The sequence below is a fragment of the Channa argus genome, chromosome 17, assembly GCF_033026475.1.
Source record: "Channa argus isolate prfri chromosome 17, Channa argus male v1.0, whole genome shotgun sequence".
In the NCBI taxonomy this organism is placed as follows: Eukaryota; Metazoa; Chordata; class Actinopteri; order Anabantiformes; family Channidae; genus Channa; species Channa argus.
The window spans coordinates 4,006,298-4,026,051 of NC_090213.1; the positions used below are offsets into that span (position 1 = coordinate 4,006,298).

At 40.3% G+C, this 19,754-nt stretch overlaps 1 protein-coding gene across 11 annotated transcripts in view; it reads right to left on the reverse strand.

Annotated features, from left to right (window-relative positions):
• Positions 1-19,032, reverse strand: part of afdna (afadin, adherens junction formation factor a) — an 87,105-nt gene extending 68,073 nt beyond the window's left edge. For all 11 annotated transcript variants that reach the window (XM_067482550.1, XM_067482551.1, XM_067482541.1 and 8 more), the window contains exon 1: positions 18,724-19,032. In XM_067482550.1, the coding sequence (XP_067338651.1) occupies positions 18,724-18,825 (102 nt within the window). In that variant the 5' untranslated portion in view covers positions 18,826-19,032. The remainder of the gene's footprint in view (positions 1-18,723) is intronic.
• Between the last annotated feature and the right edge of the window lie 722 nt (positions 19,033-19,754).

Sequence of the window (19,754 nt, forward strand, 5' to 3'; positions counted from 1 at the left end):
AGAGAGCGAGAGAGAGACAGAGAGAGCGAGAGAGAGACAGAGAGAGCGAGAGAGAGACAGAGAGAGACTGAGAGAGACAGAGAGAGACTGAGAGAGACAGAGAGAGACTGAGAGAGACAGAGAGAGACTGAGAGAGAGCGAGAGAGACTGAGAGAGAGCGAGAGACAGAGAGAGAGACAGAGAGAGAGACACAGAGAGAGAGACACAGAGAGAGAGACAGAGAGAGAGAGAGACAGAGAGAGAGAGAGACAGAGAGAGAGAGAGACAGAGAGAGAGAGAGAGAGAGAGAGAGAGAGAGAGAGAGAGAGAGAGAGACAGAGACAGAGAGAAAGACAGAGAGAGAGAGACAGAGAGAAAGACAGAGAGAGAGACAGTGAGAGATTGAGAGAGAGACAGAGAGAAAGAGACAGAGAGAAAAAGAGAGACAGAGAGAGAGACAGAGAGAGAGGGACTGAGAAAGAGAGAGAGAGATAAAGACAAAGAGAGAAAGAGACAGAGACAGAGACAGAGACAGAGACAGAGACAAAGACAGAGACAGAGACAGAGAGAGAGAATGTGCGTGCTAATTACAGAGAAAAAGGTGTGATGGGCAGACGAGCGTGACATATTTCTTCATTCATTCATTCATTCATTCATTCATGCATTTACACATAAACAGAAGTGAAACATGATGTAAACCTAACAATGTCAAAGATATTTATATTACCTAAAAACATGGAACACTGACTGCTCGATATTCAGTAGCTGTAAATTTCACCATGCTGAAGTCACAAAGTCTCCAAGATGCAACAAAAAACAAATGCAAAATCCTCTTTTATAATAGAAGCTAAAAGCCACTTTACTATTGCTGCATGTTAAAACTGATTTAAACAAAATTTTCAAGGGGTTATTTTCTGTCATTAATCTTATGAGCCTCTGTCTGCACTAACCATTTAACAGTTTGCACTTTACACATGTATCCACAGCCCAAAGCGTTTTTTTTTTTTAACTTCCAAATCTATCTTCATGTGTTATACATTAATATACACATAGCATCAGGGTTTAAGGATAGAGGATGCCTCATGTTGTAAACAGTCTACCATAAAGAAAACCCGATTTAGACACAAAAAGTAATTTGTAATTTTTTCTAAGCTCACATTACAGGGAAACATACTTCAACATACTACATACAGGAGTCTGTTAATAAGTAAAGACCCAGGCTGCTGATAATCACAGAGCAGCCATTGTTCTCATCAGTAGTTCAGCTCAAAACTGAGACAAAAAAAACAAAAAAAGAAAAAACACACAGTATGGTTCTGGTATTCAAAGTTGGATATGTGAAAATACACAATCTTTTGCTGCCAAAGTTTAAACAAAAATGAGTATTTCATTGGTGCCTTTAGGAAAATTGGATCTTTAAAGTAATAGCTGAAATTAATATGTGGCTCTCGTTTAAAATAAATTTCAAAAGAAAAAAAGATTAAAAACTAGCAGATTTGATTGTGGATGGATGTATCATTTAACTGAAATTCCTGTTAAGGATGCGTTTAATAACCCTCATCCACAACAACAGAGATTATTTGAATTCATCAGTAAATAAAAAAAAAAAAAAACTGTACTTCTGGTAAATACTGAAGCTTAAAGCAATGGAGTAAAGAGTTTGGCATAATTATGTTAGTGCACAGATGGGATTTACTGCTGACAAGGCAAGAAAAAAAATGAGGGAATAAGGTTTGTCATAAGTAGAACAAGAAACAGGGAGATGCATTTTTAAAATACATTGAAATAAAAGGCCGCTCAATAACTGGAACCTGAATTGAATGAATACAATATTTTCTGCATTGGTGAATAAAGACCATTATCTAACAATCCATGGTTCTTTAACTTCTGACAACCATAAGTCAAATCTAAAGACTCTAAATGTTGGCCATTTGCAGATGCAATAAAATGATATCAGCTTGGGTATTTGTATCAACTGTGGGAAAGTCACTAAATCTAGTGGAAATCTTCAAAGCGAGAGTCAGAAACTAACTAGATAATGAGAGGAAGCATTCACTTCTGCTCCATTTACTGATATTTTCGCTCTCATTCTCAGTAACTACAAAAGAAGAGAGAGCAAGAGAGAGAGGGAGAGAGAGAAAGAAAGAAAAAAAGAGACTTCAGAAACAGCCAGAAAGGTCATACATGCTTCTGGGTGTGTGTGTGTACATGAAAGATCAATAACAGTCTGCTGTGTTTTATAGGAGGGCTGGTTAAACATGGCACCATGTAATCAGGGCTATGGAGTTACACACACATGCATGCACACACACAAACGTGAGCAGTAGTGTGACCTTAGCGAGGGTTTTTGAAGGTCCCAACATGCAGGGAATAGGGAAGCACGATCACATTCACACACAAACACACACAGATGGGATGGGGAGTTGAATTATGCAGCTCCGCCCACATCCCTCTCTCTCGCTTGGGGTGACTTTGGTGCAAACGAGGGGGAAAAATAGCGACAAACTGAGCAGCAGGCCAAGACGATCTACACAGACTCAGTTAAACAGTAACATCAACCAACTCAGACAGAGCGAAATCCATTGACTGATTAACCGACACAGACTCACCCTGCATGAACTCAGTCTGTCAGCTGCTCCTGAAGAAATTCTAACAAGTATCTAATGTGATTATCTCCTGCATGTACCTACGCTGCAACAGTAATTAACTGCATGTGTAATCTAGAATTCAAAGCCCGGCTCAGATGAGACTGGTATTATCTAGGGTCCTGTAAGGATTTTAATATCCACAGAAGTCATCTGTGTGCTTAATCCTGTGTGGACCTGCCATGTCGCTAATCTGCAGTCATATTTCCACTGCAAATTACCTTAAATTCCAAGGTCATCTGAAAATATCAGTCTCCTGTCAATGTGCTTCTTAAAAGTGGGGTCATACAATTTTTCTTTTTTTAACCAGACTTTAAGTGGTTTGTATTTATTTTAAGAAAAGCGTAACCATTAATAAAGGTAAAATTTATTAATAAAATGTCTAAAATTAGTGAGAATACTTAGCTCAATAAAAAAATTAAGATTTTGCTTGCTTTGCTTGTAAATAACAGTCTTCCTCCTGCCTCATAAACCTGCTCCACCAACTGCCCTTCATCATCCAGCACCAAGACCCAATCTTTATTCTACCCTTTGGCCCTACAACTTAGCTGTAACCCCTTAACTTTGCATCTTGGTATATAGTGGTAGGGGTGTTCCAAATTACTTTAGCAGTCCTCTCGGCTCATCGCCTGAGTTCAGGGTCGCCACAGCGGATCATTGTCCGCATTGTTGATTTGGCACAGTTTTCCGATTTCTACCGGTCTTGGACCGGCACTGCAAACCTGGAGGTGGGAACGGGCTGTTGGGGGTTCAGTGTCTGGCCCAGTCCTCAGCAAAAGCAATAGCTCATTCAGTTCTGATGACACATGGCGATTTATAAGAGGGCCGACAACTAGCAGACCAGAGTCTCTTTATTGCCCCCCCTCCCTCTGAGCTCTCACTTCAAAACACATTTAAGGCTGCTCTGATTTTTCTGTGGTCACAAAATTAATGAAAAAGCACCTTTTTAAAACGGTTTTCAATATGTTAAAATGTAATGTGTTTGTTTTTTAGGATGCGTTTAAAATTTGGAACGCATCAATGTGTGTCTGTACATAAAAAGGTACAATATAATTTATTATTATTGGCTTAAAAGTTGTTTTTCAGTGATGTTTTTGCCAAATTCCCAACATATATGAGCTGCTTCCAAAGACAAACAGCTGATGCTCCCGTAAACAGTCGCTACCCACGTTACCCAACACCGACAAGCTCCTGACAGTTGCTGCGGCAACCACCTTAGCCAGGTATCACGTTGCCATGGTACTGGTATGCAGGCCATGCCGGCTTCTCAGGTGTCAGGTGAACAGACACATAAATAAAGAAAGGTGGGCGGTAAAATATGCTACTCCAACAAAACTGGTCTGAGTGTAACAAATATCAAATCAAGATAAGATCGTGTTCAGTCCACAGCAACAAATGAATTATACAAATAACCATCTAAAAGAGTCTACTTCAAATGACAGACATTTCAGTTGATAATGTAATCACTAATTCTAGGACAACATCTGTAATATTATCTCAGATATAAAATAAAAACACATGACCGACTGCCATGTCTCCTATTCCTCCTCCTCCTGACTGATCCAACAGCTTATTTTTCTCTTCCCTCTGCTCCTGGCTGACCTTGATCGTACAATATTGTTGCTTAAAGAAAGATATGGACAGGAATATCAGAATCTCGGCTTTGACTGGCACTATTATCAATAAACTAATCTGCCATACGCTGTGTATCTGTGTATTCTCCATTTAATACTCACCACTGCTGCTTGTATTCATTGGTGAATTGGCCAAATTTTTGCTCATTTATAAAACCTTCATTGGGAAAACCCCCTCATACTTATGTTCAGTGCTCAATAATTATAACACTAGTCGTGGTCTTCATTCCAGTAGTTTAATTAATCTCCATATTCCAAAAGCATATACTGGAATTATTAAAGCTCAGCTCTTTTATATCCCTCTTCTACTCTCTACTAAGAATTCAATACAAACAAAAGATCATTGCACTTGTTTTTAAGTATCCACTTTTATATATATATTATATATTGTACTGTATTTATACTGTACTTTCATTAGGCATGTTTGAATTTATTTACACTTCTTTTTTGTAAGTCTTTTGTTTTAAATTACAGTTTTGCGGGATGTTTTATTTCCTAAAGGACATCTTCATCGCTCCATCCAGAGGAGTTTTTCTTTTCAGATTATGTGATGTGAAGGAGTTCTGGAGGCCCAGATGGACCAAGTCTATAACGTCTGTAGTTAGAGCATTCAAATGACATTACAGAACTGAAAAACTCCCACAGATTATGTTATCCAGGAGTTTTCAAAATTAGGAAGATATTTTAATATATGGAAAGCAGAGGGATAATTTAGCATTTATACGCATTTATGTACTCCCAACACTATACCAAAGGATGCAAATTTAGTTATGACCCTATAGGAAAGTATGAATGCACTAAATGTATTTTATAAACACATTCAGAAATTTGCAATAACTGTTGAATTCCTGACATGCAATTTATTATTTGGCCTTCAAACCTGATTATAATCATAAATGCCCTCTACAGAAGCCTCACATTTCACTCCCTTTGAAATCTTTAAAAGCCTTGATGCAACTTGCAGATATCCTAAAACTGATGCCACCGATGCCACAAGTATCTAAATTAGCAGATGACATCATCTGGTCTTCACCAAAAACCCAGTTCAAAAAAGGAGACGAGCTGGTCTGAGCTTAATTTCCACATGTGCAGGATTAAGTGCAAAAGTTTCAAATACTTTCCTCTGGTTGGCTAAATTGTCTGGTAACACCAGTGTTATGTGGTGAACTCTGCCACTGATGCAGAATGTAGTGCATTTGCATCAGGCGCTGCCTCCTTAGACAAACAACAAACTGGGTACAGTAGCTTGGACTGCAGCCTCTCCCTTTTTACACACACACACACACACACACACACTCACGTATACACACTCAGGCCACACATAACATCTACAGAAATTGACAGAACTGCTAACCTCAAAGCACACACACTAATGCCAAATACAAACTGATTTATACGCAAACCCAAAACTTTTAGGACACGCGAACACACACAGTCTGTGTGTGAGTGTGAGTCAGTGCCCTTCTGTACTGCTGTATGTTTGTGAGGGTTGATGTATGTGTCTTTGTGTCAAAACCAGTCTTAAGAAATTAGGTAGACTGCTAAGATCAACCATTATAAGGGGTGAAGTCCCCAGCACACTGAGGTCACCATACAGTTTTATTGTTTTGCTTTGTTTTTCCCTTTCTGGGGGCTCAAGTTCTCCACCAGGCCCTACCAGACGGGTGGAACTGAGCTGAGAGAGGGTGTGAGGACAGGGTTCAGCTCCACTGGGGGGCCTAATAACAACAAGCAGATGAGAGGAGTGGATGTAGGACAAACATCAGCTCAGTATGTAACACTGCATTTTAGCATCAGTTTGTATTTGCAGTGAAAGTGTATAAATGATGTTGGCTTAGTTTTCTGATAGAAACTGAAAATTCTCTCCCAAATCATTTATGACAACTTCAGACTGCTCACTACTCAATGAGCCCAACTGCTGAGTATTTATTAAGTTTTGCTACCTTAAAGTGGGTTTCTACTGGAGACATCCTGTGAAGATTCTCATTCATCCAGGTCATGGTTATGGCAGAAGGTCTGTTCAGGGGCATTTGGACTTGCTTTTAGTTTGTGACAACATTTCTCCTCTCACTTGATGAAGCTTTTCAAATGAGAGGTGAAATGTTTTCACAAACTACAAGCAAGTCCGAAGGCCCCTGAACAGCACTTCTAGCATTTTCAATGGAGATCTGGACTTTCTCCCTCTGGTTCAGGTTCCATGTGTGTTTCTGTTGCTCTCAGTCTACTTTGAATAAGAGGTCTGGGACCCCTCATGAAGTTCCAGGACATTGCAAGAGGAAGAGAAAGGGGCTTGTGGGCCGTCACTTGTGACAGGTTAAAAACATAAAAATCTATATTCTCTCAAGCATTGAGAAAACAAACATTGTTTGAACACACATATGCATGAGTGTAAACAGCAATTAAAGAAGAACAACTCTGGGAAAGCAAACCAGCACGGATCATCTTTAGCCTAAACAAGTTTCAAGTTAAGGGGAATTCACATTTCAGTCAGATTCCTGGGATGAAAACCCACAAGATACAATAAAAATCACAATGGGTCTTTTAAGATGCATACAAACATGTAGATTGCAGGATTATGCAAAACAAGCTGAAAACACAACATGTGACATTCTATCATGATTTAAAACTCATACAGTGACCACATCAGCAAACAGTTGACTAACTACATGGCCATAGCGCACAAACCCGACACAAACATGCTTCACGATTTTTGACAACTCTATGAACAAAGTGGATGAAAGCCCAGAATCAAATAGTAAAACCAAAACAACGGCTGAAAGTGCTGCACACTTGAGTCGTTAATATTTAATAGGATAGTACAATTCCTGCCTAACTATTACTGTCAAAGTTTGATTAATATCCTGTCACTGACAACGACACTGATACAAGGCGTCACAGAAACACTTAATGAGTTACTTGCATAAGGGATGTAAACTCGAGCGCATTCTTTAATTTTACAAGCCAAAAACATGGTAACTTCAGATCTTTCACATTTCAATTTTGTAAGAATTTTTAAAAAGTGAAGCCTAGTCCATCTGCACATCTGCTGTGATGGTACTTTTCACAGACCAACGCCAAATTAGCCAACATTTCAACACACAGTGCCAAAAATGCTGTGGTCCCTTGTTTTGAGTTGCAAAATGTCACTTGTGTTTTGCATTATTTATCATAACTGTGTGTGTGTTTGTGAGCGCGCTGTGGAGGGCTTGTTATGTTGGTAATTAACTTTAATGTATCCAAAAAACAAACCAAAAAAAACCTTCAGCCAACCCTATGAATGCATCCACTTTCTCACGCTGCCTTAGACCATTTGACGTGTTTTTTTTCCACTCTATCTGCAGACGTTTGAAATGTACAGACGCACCACTGTTATGTGAAACTTCATTTGCATTACGTTTCCTAATATCCGACCACTGGCATCTGAAGATTCTGTTTATTTACTATCATGTAATATGAAGAAAAACATGGCACATTACCACATCTGAGAAGAAAAACAAGAAACTGCTTGGCATGTTTGCTTTAAGAAATAGCTGCCATAGATTGGAGTATGTCCTTTACCTCACACACAAAACTAATTTCTAGAAAAGCGTTTTTACAAGCATCCTGTCTCAAAGTAACATTGAAAAATTAGACCATGCATTTCCAGACAGGAGTACGGTAACTTCCTACGATTAGGGACCAATTAACTAGCAAAAAAGTCTCCAATTAATGCAAAAAGCTACTGTACTGAGTACTGACAGGAATTAGCAAAACAAATATTTTTTCTTCTCTTCAGTGGATTTCCATAAAATTTCCCCCCCCCAATGTGAGAGCAGTTCAGATTTGCGAAGCAGATGCCCACTTTAACTTAACTTTTGACAACTCAACTGGTTGAGGTAACTCTGAACCAGGTCTTAGTTATGCTATGGCCACTATAGATAGAATTCTGAGGGACTGAGCCCAAAACAACTTGTTGTAGATTTTAGAAAAAGCAAACAGACCAAGACATGAAAGGTAGATCAATTCCTGCTTTTAATAAATAAGTGGACTTGTCCGTTATTTTGACTGTAGTCCCACTGACCACAATGGGTTATACTTCTGTGCATTCTTGTTTTTTTTTCCCCCTTTCTTGTGGGGCACTTTTTGAGACATTGATCTGCTGCAAAGCACCATGGTTAAGTGAGTGGTGCTAAATGCTCATAGTCATTGGTCCTTGACTGCCGACTGATCCTGTGAGGTCAGTGAGGGGTTTACCTCTCATGTGATTAGCCCACACAGAGGGGGAGCAGGTTGTGACTGACAGGTGGGAGAACATATCAGCTGGAGGGCAAGACAAATCAACAGAGGTCAGTGGAGGAATAAAAAAAAAAAAAAAATGTGTGTGTGGAGGGGGGGGGTGCTCTGAGGGGATTAAAACAGTCTGACAGGCTGGCTGGGACAAACACACACATACATGCAGCTTTGGGGGCGGGCTGCTCTACTCAGCACACACAATACAATGCTTGTTTTAGAACAAGAGGAAAGAGAGAAAAGATAAGAGAGGGGCCAAATCACAGAGAAGGAATGTAGGTTTGACAGAGAGAGAAGAGAGCGAGATTATGAACTGCAGGTGCTTCCCCAGCTAATGTGCTCCCATGGAGAGAGTAACTCCCACTGTGGCCTTAATGTGAATTCCATGACTCCTCCATGACTTTCCCCAAAAGTCCTTTTCTGGTGTATTAAGTAGTAAAACATCTGCACCCCACCCAAGTTTCACTAAAAGCTGTCTGCTGCAATAAATGTTTTCAACTAGCAGACAAAAGCACATTCATTTCAGTTTGTACAATTCGCTAACAACTACGCAGCTTAATTTCCACAGAGACTTTATCAAGTTACCTGACCTTCCCTGTCTGGAACTAAACTCTCAAAAGTTCAATTGCATTCCAGGAATTCCTGGATCAGTAGGAACCCTAAAAACTATGTCATATTATCAAGTGGATCCCCAAACACACACACACACACAGACCATGCTGATGTGCTATTCTGAAGTGCTTAGAGAGGCTTGTTTAGGGCCTATTTTACATTTATTGATTAGGTATAGGGGGTCCATCGAAGGAAACTAACTGCCTCTAAAGCGGAGCCCTGTCTGACCACATCTAATTTAAGCCTTAAAGAAGCTGTAAACTAAAGCACAAATCAATTATCTAATACATTTTGCAAGCTAGACATATGTGTAAATAAAAACTATCCAAAAGATTCCCACTGGAAACTTTGCACTTAGAAGCCACAGCATTTTTAAGAGTTTCCCTTTTTTTTTTTAAACCAGTCTTAAAGCTCAGTTTCACTGTAAGGTTTCATAATACTCTCTACCATCTATAAAGTTGTTTGGGATTCATGTCAGCTGTTATGCTGAACCTTATGTCTAATCTTATGTTGTTCTCTCTGGGTCTAAAACAAAGTGGTTTAATGCTGGGCTTGATGGCACATGCTAAAAATACAAAGCCTACCCGTAATTAATTAAGTAACTCTTAACGCCTAACGGTCTCCTTACTACATCAGTCTCTAACAGAGTTTTCATTATTCTTATCTACAAACAACAAATTATTAACTTAATGGTGGTGAATACTTGTTTTGCTGAGACGTTAACATATTTTGTCCACCAGAAAATTACTAAAAAGGTATTAAAATAATTTCCGCATTGAAGCACAATTAGTTGTATGTTTGTAAATTACATTATCATGTGCTGATATGAGCTTGTCATGATCAAGGTGGACATAAAGCCCAAATTGTTCTAAAATTTCCCTGACATGCTGAAAATAAATAACAGTGATAATTCCCCTGAATGTTCAGTGTGACCCCCATAGTTCTATTGAAGGAGCCAATAGATCTGCATTAGTTACAGTGAAAAGAAAGTGTGGCTGAAATTTTGTTTAACATTTTCTTTAATGCAATTGAATTACAATGAAATAACTTATGCTGCGTAGTTGCTGTTAAAGCAATTAAAATCTTAGCCACATGCGGAGACGACCCAGTGAAATGTTAAAAAGACGAGCAAAATCTGTGATTTGCCAGCTACCTAAATGAAACATAGTCAATTCCATCACAGCTAGAATGATTGAATATGGCAACTTACAAGTAAGTTTGAACCACAGAATACCCAACGAGTTTAAAAACTATGACGTCAGTGTGACTGAGAGGTGGTTGGCTTGAGGAAACATCCTGCAAGGTCACTTACACTCATGTCCATCCACCTATTTATGTGTGTGTTTGTGTGTGTGTGTGTGTGTGTATTATAGAGATGGGCCATAACTCAAAGAGGTATAAGACTTAGGGGTCATGATCTGTTGCCCTGCTTCAAGATGAACCACTGTGGATCAATTATTCTAATACACACCTACTGCTTGGCCATGAAACCTGACACAACACACTTAGAGCCTCATCTGATCTGGCTGAAAGGCAAATACTCAGCAGACTTGTCCAGCAACAGGGTAAACATGGATGGACGTGTATTCTAAGAAACGAGTCAAAATATGGCAGGATGTTGCTGAAGGCAGACTAAGAAGATTAAAACACACACAAAAAAAAAAAAATCATAAAATGGCATTTGTATCTTTTTGGAACAGATTAAACCTCCCAACTGACACCAAATTCAAGAGAAAAATACCTTAAGGAAGGGTTGGGATTTTCCACATAAGAGTTCTGAATAATAACATCATAAGACAAATCTTTTTTTAAAAAAACAGAAATACATACACCTTACAGCCTTTTAGACCTTTGATAGCAGATGTGGCACTGTGCTTCTTGCCATTAACATCCTAAACCTGCCCAGTTATCTCTGCACCTATTGTTACCCAATTTTATCAGCTACAGAGCAGTTTCCTGGCTTAAAATGAGCCAGAGATGAAGCCATCCTCATCCTGTGCACACATGTACGAGCCTTTGAAGGAATAACAGCTTTAATAGTGGAGTAGATTACCTGAATGCAGTTTTCAGCAGAAGTCTCATTAAAATTGCAACTTCCCAGTATTAGGTAGATGAAAGTAACAGACATAACGTCTTGTAGAAGAAATGTTATGTTATCTTACATCACATTATGCACTGCAACAGTTTTTTTTAAACAGCCTCTTGCACCAAATGCTGAAGATCCTGGTTCAGAACTAAACATGGACACTGCCACAGCAAAGGGGACCTGCAGAAATTAATGAAATGCCGATAGCTAAAAGGTTAAGCTTCTCCTCCTCTTTGCTAACAGGAGAAACCGGGAAACTCAGTCGAAAAAAGACGATCTAAGCAGCAGATCTGTGGCAAGAAAGGCATGATATAATGTTTGCCTGTGCGTTATCAAAACTATAATCACGGGTGAAGCTGATGTACATCACCACTGACACTTGGATGACAGGTAAACATTAGTTTAACATTAATAGTGTTTTTCATTAAAGAGAGACCCACTGGTGCTTTTTTTGAGAGCTGGAGGCAGAATAAAAGTTGACAGAGGCAGCTGCAGTCCACAGATTTTGTTGCCTGGTCTGTCAACAAACTTTGTCAGTATTTCGGACAAAACACGTAAAAGAAAAAACAATGTAGCAGGAGCAGGCTGATGCAAGTGATTATAGTCTTCACATGTTGCAGAGGTTTATGTTAGACCCCATTTACACTTAGCGAAAATGACTAAATGTAGTGATGGACGGCACCTTAAGAGGTGCTTTGAGATGTGTCCACACGTTGGAAAGGTGTAAATGCATCTGTCTTGTCAAAATGCATGCGTAATCTTTCCCTCTCAAACAAGAATCTACATCAGGAAGCAATGTGTGAAAATGCCCCATCATAACAGAAACTGAATCTAGCTGTCACTCAAGGGACAGGTGCATGCGACTGCAGCGAGTTACAGAGGACGCTTCAAACTGCTGTAGCATGTGTCTGATCCCATTCAGCCCAATTACTGAATGTATACAAATGTATTACTCTTTACAAAGTTTTGTCTTGCCCATAGTTCATAAATGTAGTTAATCCCTGTGTATCGGGTTTAGCTAGCTAGCAAGACTGTTATCATTGTCACTTAAGTTGCTGAGGTGCAGAAGCTCTGGCTGTAAAAAAAAAAAAAAAAAATTCAATCACATTACCACCATCATTATCATATCAGACTCGTGCTGAGACCAATATAAACATATACAATGTATTTATAGACAAAGCTGTATTAAATCACATTGTTTTTATCCGGATAATAAGACAAGTGCAACTTGGATATTAGCATTAGGTGTTCTCCACCTTTGGGCAAAATGCAAAATGCTTTTGCCCAAAGTGACTTACAAGTGCATTCAAACACCTGCAGGCAAAAGACCTAAATAGCAACCAGTATTAGATGTATTCTCTTTAAACAAATGACTAAAAGCATGTTCTGAGCTACAGTACAAGTACTTCAGTTTTTGTTTTCCATTAATGAGACATAAGTACTAGCAAGGGTTGTTGAGATGTAGTCCAAGAGACTTATCGCATCTAGGAATTGCATAACCTTCACGCATAAATTAGCCTTTAGCAGACACAATCAACCCACCCACCTGCTACTCCAAGTAGTCATGTGTACTTCAGGTTCAGAGCAGCATCATAATGAATCAATCTCAGACTAACTCTAGATGATCACTTTGACCTTATATAAAACACACACACACACACACACACACAAGCCTGTCAACTACTGTGTGTGTGTGGAGGATTACCATGGTGACACAGCCAGCTACTGACCACATGACATGATAACAGCAAAGAGGAGGGAGGACATGGCAGATGAACAGACAGGAGGACAATGCAAGCACAGATAAATACACAGAGGACAACTACTGTTTATGTGCAATCTCGTTCTATTGTAGTTGTGTTGTGGCAGAGGGCAGCAGATCTGTTAACCAGCCCTCCACTGTACAACTGTGCTGCTGCCAGACCTGCTGCTACTATCACCAGCTGCTCCACACAGGTAAACGACAGACCGCCGCTGACCTTTTAGTCAAAGTCAGATACAAGCCGGCCAACAATGTTTTTCCCTCTCTAGTGACAGTGCTGTTTCTTAGTTAAGCTCTCATGATCATTTAACCCTCTTTGGAAACTCTCAGGGACACAACAGGCAATACTGCAAATGTGACAAGGCAAAACAAACATTCCCAGCTAATTGCTGGGTAAAGAGCTACGTGTACTGTAATGGGGAAAAAGCTGTCAAACTACTACATCATACACTTGCAGTTTTGGGGATTTTCTTGGCCCTGCAGCCATTCCACTCCCTCCCGCTCGCTCTGGTGACCGACAGCCTTGTCCAGATTAACACAAGCACCTCTTATCAGATGGAAAATCTCCAGTTATTAGCTTTGAAAAAGCTTCACAGCCAGCTAAAATGTAAACACTAAGATTAACTTGACTGGTGTTAACATTAAGCAATTCTGATTGCAGCACAAAAATGTAGTTGGCAGTTCATAGAGGTACATCAAGATATAAACTAATTCAACAATCCTGCAACAAATCCTCCGTTTACAAAAGGTGATAAGGCTGTTTTTGTCCAGAATAATTTTGCATCTTGGCAGATTTGTTCCAGACCACATTAGATTTAATAAACTAGCCACCAAAAGTAGCTCATTAAAACATACATAAGTACTGTTGCCACTGCTGAAAAGCCCTACAAACAGAAAATAGCTGGTTAAAATAAAAGAAATCTGCTCACACATAAGTCATTCCACCTTCACCACAGGAAACCCACTATCTCCACACAACACTTACGTCCTGTCTAGTTTCCTGCTTCCTGTGCAGAAGGGAAGCAGAGGGAGTGGTGGCTGATGTCACGGCGAGTCTGCTTACACGCTGCGCTTGTGCCCCATGGGAAAGACTGTGGTTATGAGCTTCCTGTGACTAAATGCCTTTCACCTGAAATTCAGATACTAAACAAATACTACTATCAGAGAAAACTGCTCAACCAAATTTTCGTTTGACCAGCATACTCAAATTATTCTATAACGTAGGAAATGGATGTGCTTTCGTGTGTGGTTTGGCATATGATAACTCCAGCAAAAGCCCAAATAAGGAGCAAAGAACATACACAACAAATTTCCAGGATATTAACTTGATTTATAAAAAGTCTGAGTAATCGTTTTTATTGCTGTATACAGAAGCAAAAGCAAGAATAACTGCACTGTTGCACAAATGCACAGTGTTTTTCAGTCTAGCTGTGAGAAAATCCTTTACCCAGCGTGTGATCACTCTTCCTGTAAAAGCTTTAGTCTCTTGTGACTGTAACAAACCAGTCATGTTTTTCAAATCTTCTCCAGGGCCACTCTCGGATTTTTATTCTCTACCATTTTCATTTCGTTTTTGCTAGAAATTGTATCCTCACTCAGTAGCATTAATTAATTCTACTTAAGTTCAAGACTGCAAAGGAACTGCCTATAAAACTAAGGGCAAAGGTGATCAACCGCCACACCCAATAAGACTGCTATGGAGCACAGTCTGGAGGTTACACGAGCTGTTACCCTTCACCCTTACGTGTGACTCATGTCATTCTGTCACAGCAGATTGCGGCTCGGTGGCTGCTAGGCTAGGTGGCTGTCTGACTTATTGCTATGTCACTGCCTGGTTGCAGTGAAAAGCATTCAGGCAGACTTCAACCACCACGGCTTATGGATATTTCAACAACCACAAAGTAACAAAAATATAAACCAGAACATGCACGATTTAACAAAGCTAAGGGGAATCAAATGTACATTTAAAAGACAAATGTTTGGGTCTGTTCAGCTGTGAACAGTGTTAGTGTTATTTGATTAAAAGGAAAAACATTGGTCACACTGTCTTAACCCCGTTCTGTCTTCTAAATGTGAAAGTCTTTCTGTGGCAAACTGGAAATGAAAGTGCGCAACGTGATGTAATATATTGCTTCTTTTGCATTAGCTTTCAGCTGTGCAACAAAATCTAGCTGTTTGAAATGCTTACATTTGTATCCAACACAGTTTCTTGACTTTTTAAACTAGTGCAGACTCTGCGGAATCCTGAGTCAGGCTGACATCCAATCAACCCACAGTGTGGATGGAAGCAATTGTAAAAACTCTATGTATAACTTTTTCAGGCTTCGTGGGGACAATGACCATTGGAGCTGATGGTATTGAGCAGCCTACACAGATTTGGGAAGGTCAGTGTCTGCTGGAAATGATGTGGTAAGGCAGAGAGCATTGTTTGTTCCGGGCAGAATGGACTGGACAGACAAAAAAAAAAAAAAAAAAAAAAATACTCCTGTTCCCACCATGAGCCTCTGTTGACTTTCTGAGAAAAGAAGAGGAAAAAACTCCTGTAGTCAGCACCCAGGGCTGGTAGAGGAGCTGTCTTTATTGCACAGATTGACAGACTATGCCATGCCTCAACTCAAGGCTAAACATTAGATACAAGCTGATTTATCTGATTCAGTGTTGATCTGGGCGAGATCACACTGACCCGCCTCCCGACAATTTAACTGCCACTTCACAGTCCCATCAAGGAAAATTTCAATAAAGTAAACATGAGACCTGCCTTATATAAGACAATATTACATATAAGTGGTGGCTTAAAAAAAGCCCAACCTGCTAATTACAAGACGGTCACAGCTACTTTCATTTGTTTAATTGCACTGCTGGATACAAACAGCCTGAGTGCACAGTGACTGAAAGCTAAGGTTTGTGTATTGTATTGTATACAAGGTCTACTTGCCCGGTACAATATGTGTCAGTATGCTGTGGATATGACGCTGAAACACTGTTGATTATGGCTTAACGGTATGTATATGAAAGTCCGACATGTATGGCTGTATAACAATTAATCCTTTAGAAACAGGAACTAGTTCCAAATTTATAATAGCATAGATTTCCTCAACAAAAAAAATTATAAAAATAATAATTAATTTTCAGTTCTGCCCCATAGTTCCTGAAAAGTTACTTTGCATCTAACCGCATAAATATCACAGGTGATATTTAGGACAACAGAATTTTTCCTTACACATAGGCTCTAATGCAGGATCAGCTGTCAGCAACTCTTAAGAAACCTGCACTGTTACCAAAAAAAAACACAATGTTTTATCAAAAAGGTTTGAGGAAATCCTTTTTATAGTAACCCTAATCTGAATGCCAGCGGTCTGCATGAAGAAATTAAACCATAAGATGCACATACTGCACTCATGCCACCAAGATCACCAAGTTCTTGCCCAAACCCCAATGCAATAATATTTTCATTATAGCTTAATTGCAAATGAGAGGCAAAGTTAACTTTCACACAGCCTTTTGATCTAAATACAACAAAGTGCTAATGTGAGTCAAATTAAGGGCATCTACTGTGCATTAACTTTTGAGCCTGGTGTTTCTTAAATTCTGCAAAAATAAGTCTCACATCTTTGCCTGCTGATAGTCCCTGCACGATACGAGTACCTGTCATGTTATAATGAGCCTCATCATAAGTCCCACAGCAGGACTGCTTGAGTTTGGGCTGCAAGATTAAAAAGTTTGAGAACCTTTGCACCAGACTAATCAGCCATCCATTGCTAATCTAATCACACAAATGATCTCACTGCTCTCAGTGGTAGATTGGTCTGAAATGAGGGGCTTTCTGAATTATCAAAAATAAAAAATAAAAAAATCTGTGTGATGATTCAAATCTAAAATCAGTATTAGTCACAGGCCACCACTGTAAAGTTTAATGTTATAATCAGCATATTTGATGCACAGCTACACTCAGTCTAGACAGTGTGAAGGACACTTGTGCAGCTTGGGGGCTCTACCAGCTGACATATGGGGAGGGTGTGGCATGGCAAGGAAGGCCATGCATCTGCTTACATTTAATCATGTTCTGCTGGACTAAACTCTGAGCAGTCGCCGGCAGCAACGCTGCAAAGCTCCTACTACTGAGAGAGAATTACAGCTCAGAAAACTTCTGGACTGGGTTAATCATTTCTCACAGAATGGAGGGGCTGTGTGCGCGGTTCCAAACCCTGACCAACGGCTGGCCAGCTTCAATCCTGATAATTTAATCGGCTCAAGAAGCAGAGAGCGGGACCCTGTGGCCCCCCTAGACCCTTATCCAAGGAGAGGTGGGGGTGGGATACTCGCCTAAAAAACACTGTGCTGACACAATCCAAGTCATAGCTTTAAATCAGAGAGCCGTGATTAAACAAATTAGGGGGACAGGATCTGATGACTATTTACATACTAAGGACTAGAAACATCACTGGGGCTTTGCTGTCCCCCTGGTAGCTGGCTAGTTGAAACCTGCAGGGAAGCAGTAACTCATCTAGTCACTTATAAGTGAACAAGCACAACCTTGCGTCCAGGCAGCGCTTTAATTGCAGCAGTGCTCCTCAATGCGTTGCAGGGTCACATTTTTGCCGGTCAAACAAGCGGGTACCATCCAGCTAGCTAGTGTAAGGACAATGCAGGACGACGTGACCTGGTCTGACAGGGAGCTTGTGTTACGGCTTGTAAGCTAGTAGCACCCTGGTTTTGAATGTCCACCCTGGTGTGAGCATGTGGATCCAGCTTGTTGCTAATGCTTTAAGAATGCATCTATTTGCCCTGCGTTTCAAACAACCTCATCGTGCTACTATGTCTGTCAGCCATTGCAGGCACTGCTGCGAATCCGCTACCCGAGCAGCGCACACTGCTAACACTGACATAGCTAGATACGTTCCAGCTTCGGCTTTTTTTTTTTTTATTCATTTCATGAATTGGTTTTATGGAAATGTCACTAAATTGGCCTGCCTGTTTATTCAATGTAACACAATGGCATGGTTCATGTTTGCGCTACAGGTAATGGGGTAGCTAACTAGCTAGCTACTCCCTATACGTGCTGTCCTCTTGTATGGAAATAACACACCAAACCCCATTGAAAATCTGGCTCCTTCAATCAATGTTGCCTCTCTGATCGTAAATATTCACGCTAAGAACCATATAGTTCAATATACATGCAATAAAATCAACAGTATTTACCCCAAAGCCGGTTTATTTATTGTTAAGAATCAAACTGGTGCGAGCCCTGCAAACTGGTTGTATAAACTGTCAACTTCGCGAATTATTCTTGTTACTTCCCAAATAGCCAGTTGTGGGCGACAGCTAACACTAGTCGCTAGCTCGAGTTGCGTTTGTGTAAAATCGTACAAAAAAACAAAAATAAAACAAAAAAGAGATGTCAGACATTGCTGATCTGCGGAGAAATACTCTGCCTGATTAGCCGACATCAAAGCCCAAAGATTTATGTAACGACAAAGGCGTCATTTTGTGTCAGGTGTGCACAATATGACACAGTAAATCGGCAGATATTTCAATGGAGTTTGGCATTCACTCTCCCAATGCGCGTACGGGGACTCACCACGGAGTAAACCCAGTAAACCACGCTGCCCACAGCCGCCTGGCTTTCAACATTTCCGACCCCAGTGTCACACAGCTTTAACTTTACAGTCAACTAGTGACCGGGAGGAGGGCCCACGGGTCCGCGGCCTCTCCTCCTGGTCCAGGCTGGTCTCCTACCTCTGTGGGCCGGCTGATCTCGAACAGGTCGAGCCGGTTGGCGTTCCAGTGGTTGATGATGTCGGCCAGTTTCCTCCTCTCCTCCTCCCTGCTCCCCGACATGGTGGACAGCGTTTCTAACCCTCTTCGTTCGTTAGTCAAGATGAATTAAACGTCCCGTATCTTTAGTCCACAGGAGAAGCAGAAGCCAACAGCTACGCCTGAGGTCTGGTGTTTTATCCCCAGCACTTTGTGTGGTCCGTCTCTCGGTTCACCGACCGACCTGCTGCTGCCTGGTCGGTCTCTGCTTCGCGATCCCGGTGCCGCTCTGCGCGTTCCCGAAGCACTGTGGATACACGGCTACGAACGCGCATGCGTTGTTAACTATTTCAGGTTCGGTTATCATGATTCATGACGCTGCTTTAATTACTTTTCTCTGATACACAGGGTTAACAAAAACCGCCTAAGAAAGATTACGTCACTGTGCGTTAATTAACCCCTCTTTTTATTTAAGCTTCCAACTGAATGATAATTTTATATCTAAAGTTGGGCCATATTGATTTTAATAAACAAATAATGTCCTTATGTTGGATTGCATTTGATTTGTTTTCACATTATAAACGCAATTATTCTAAAGATTCAATATGCATACTAAGGCATTCAACATACTGTAAACACCAACAAAAGCATAGGTGCTAATTACATATATACATTATTTGTTCTTTTTTGTGCTGTATAAAAATGTAAAAATAAAAGGTATTTTGTGCCCAGGTAAGATCAGCTATTTCACCACTTGCTTTTGAAAATGCACAGTGTCTTGAATCAAAAGAGGAATTTTTTTTTTATTACTTTTATTTTTTTGTCCTTTCGGCTTATCCCGTGAGTTCAGGGTCGCAACAGATGATCATTGTCCACATGTTGATTTGGCACAGTTTTTAGCCCTTTCATACGCAACCCTCCCCAATTTCTACCGGGCTTGGACCGGCACTGCACAGCTGGGGAGGGGAATGGGCTGTTAGGGGTCAGTGTCTTGTCCAGAGACACTTCAACAT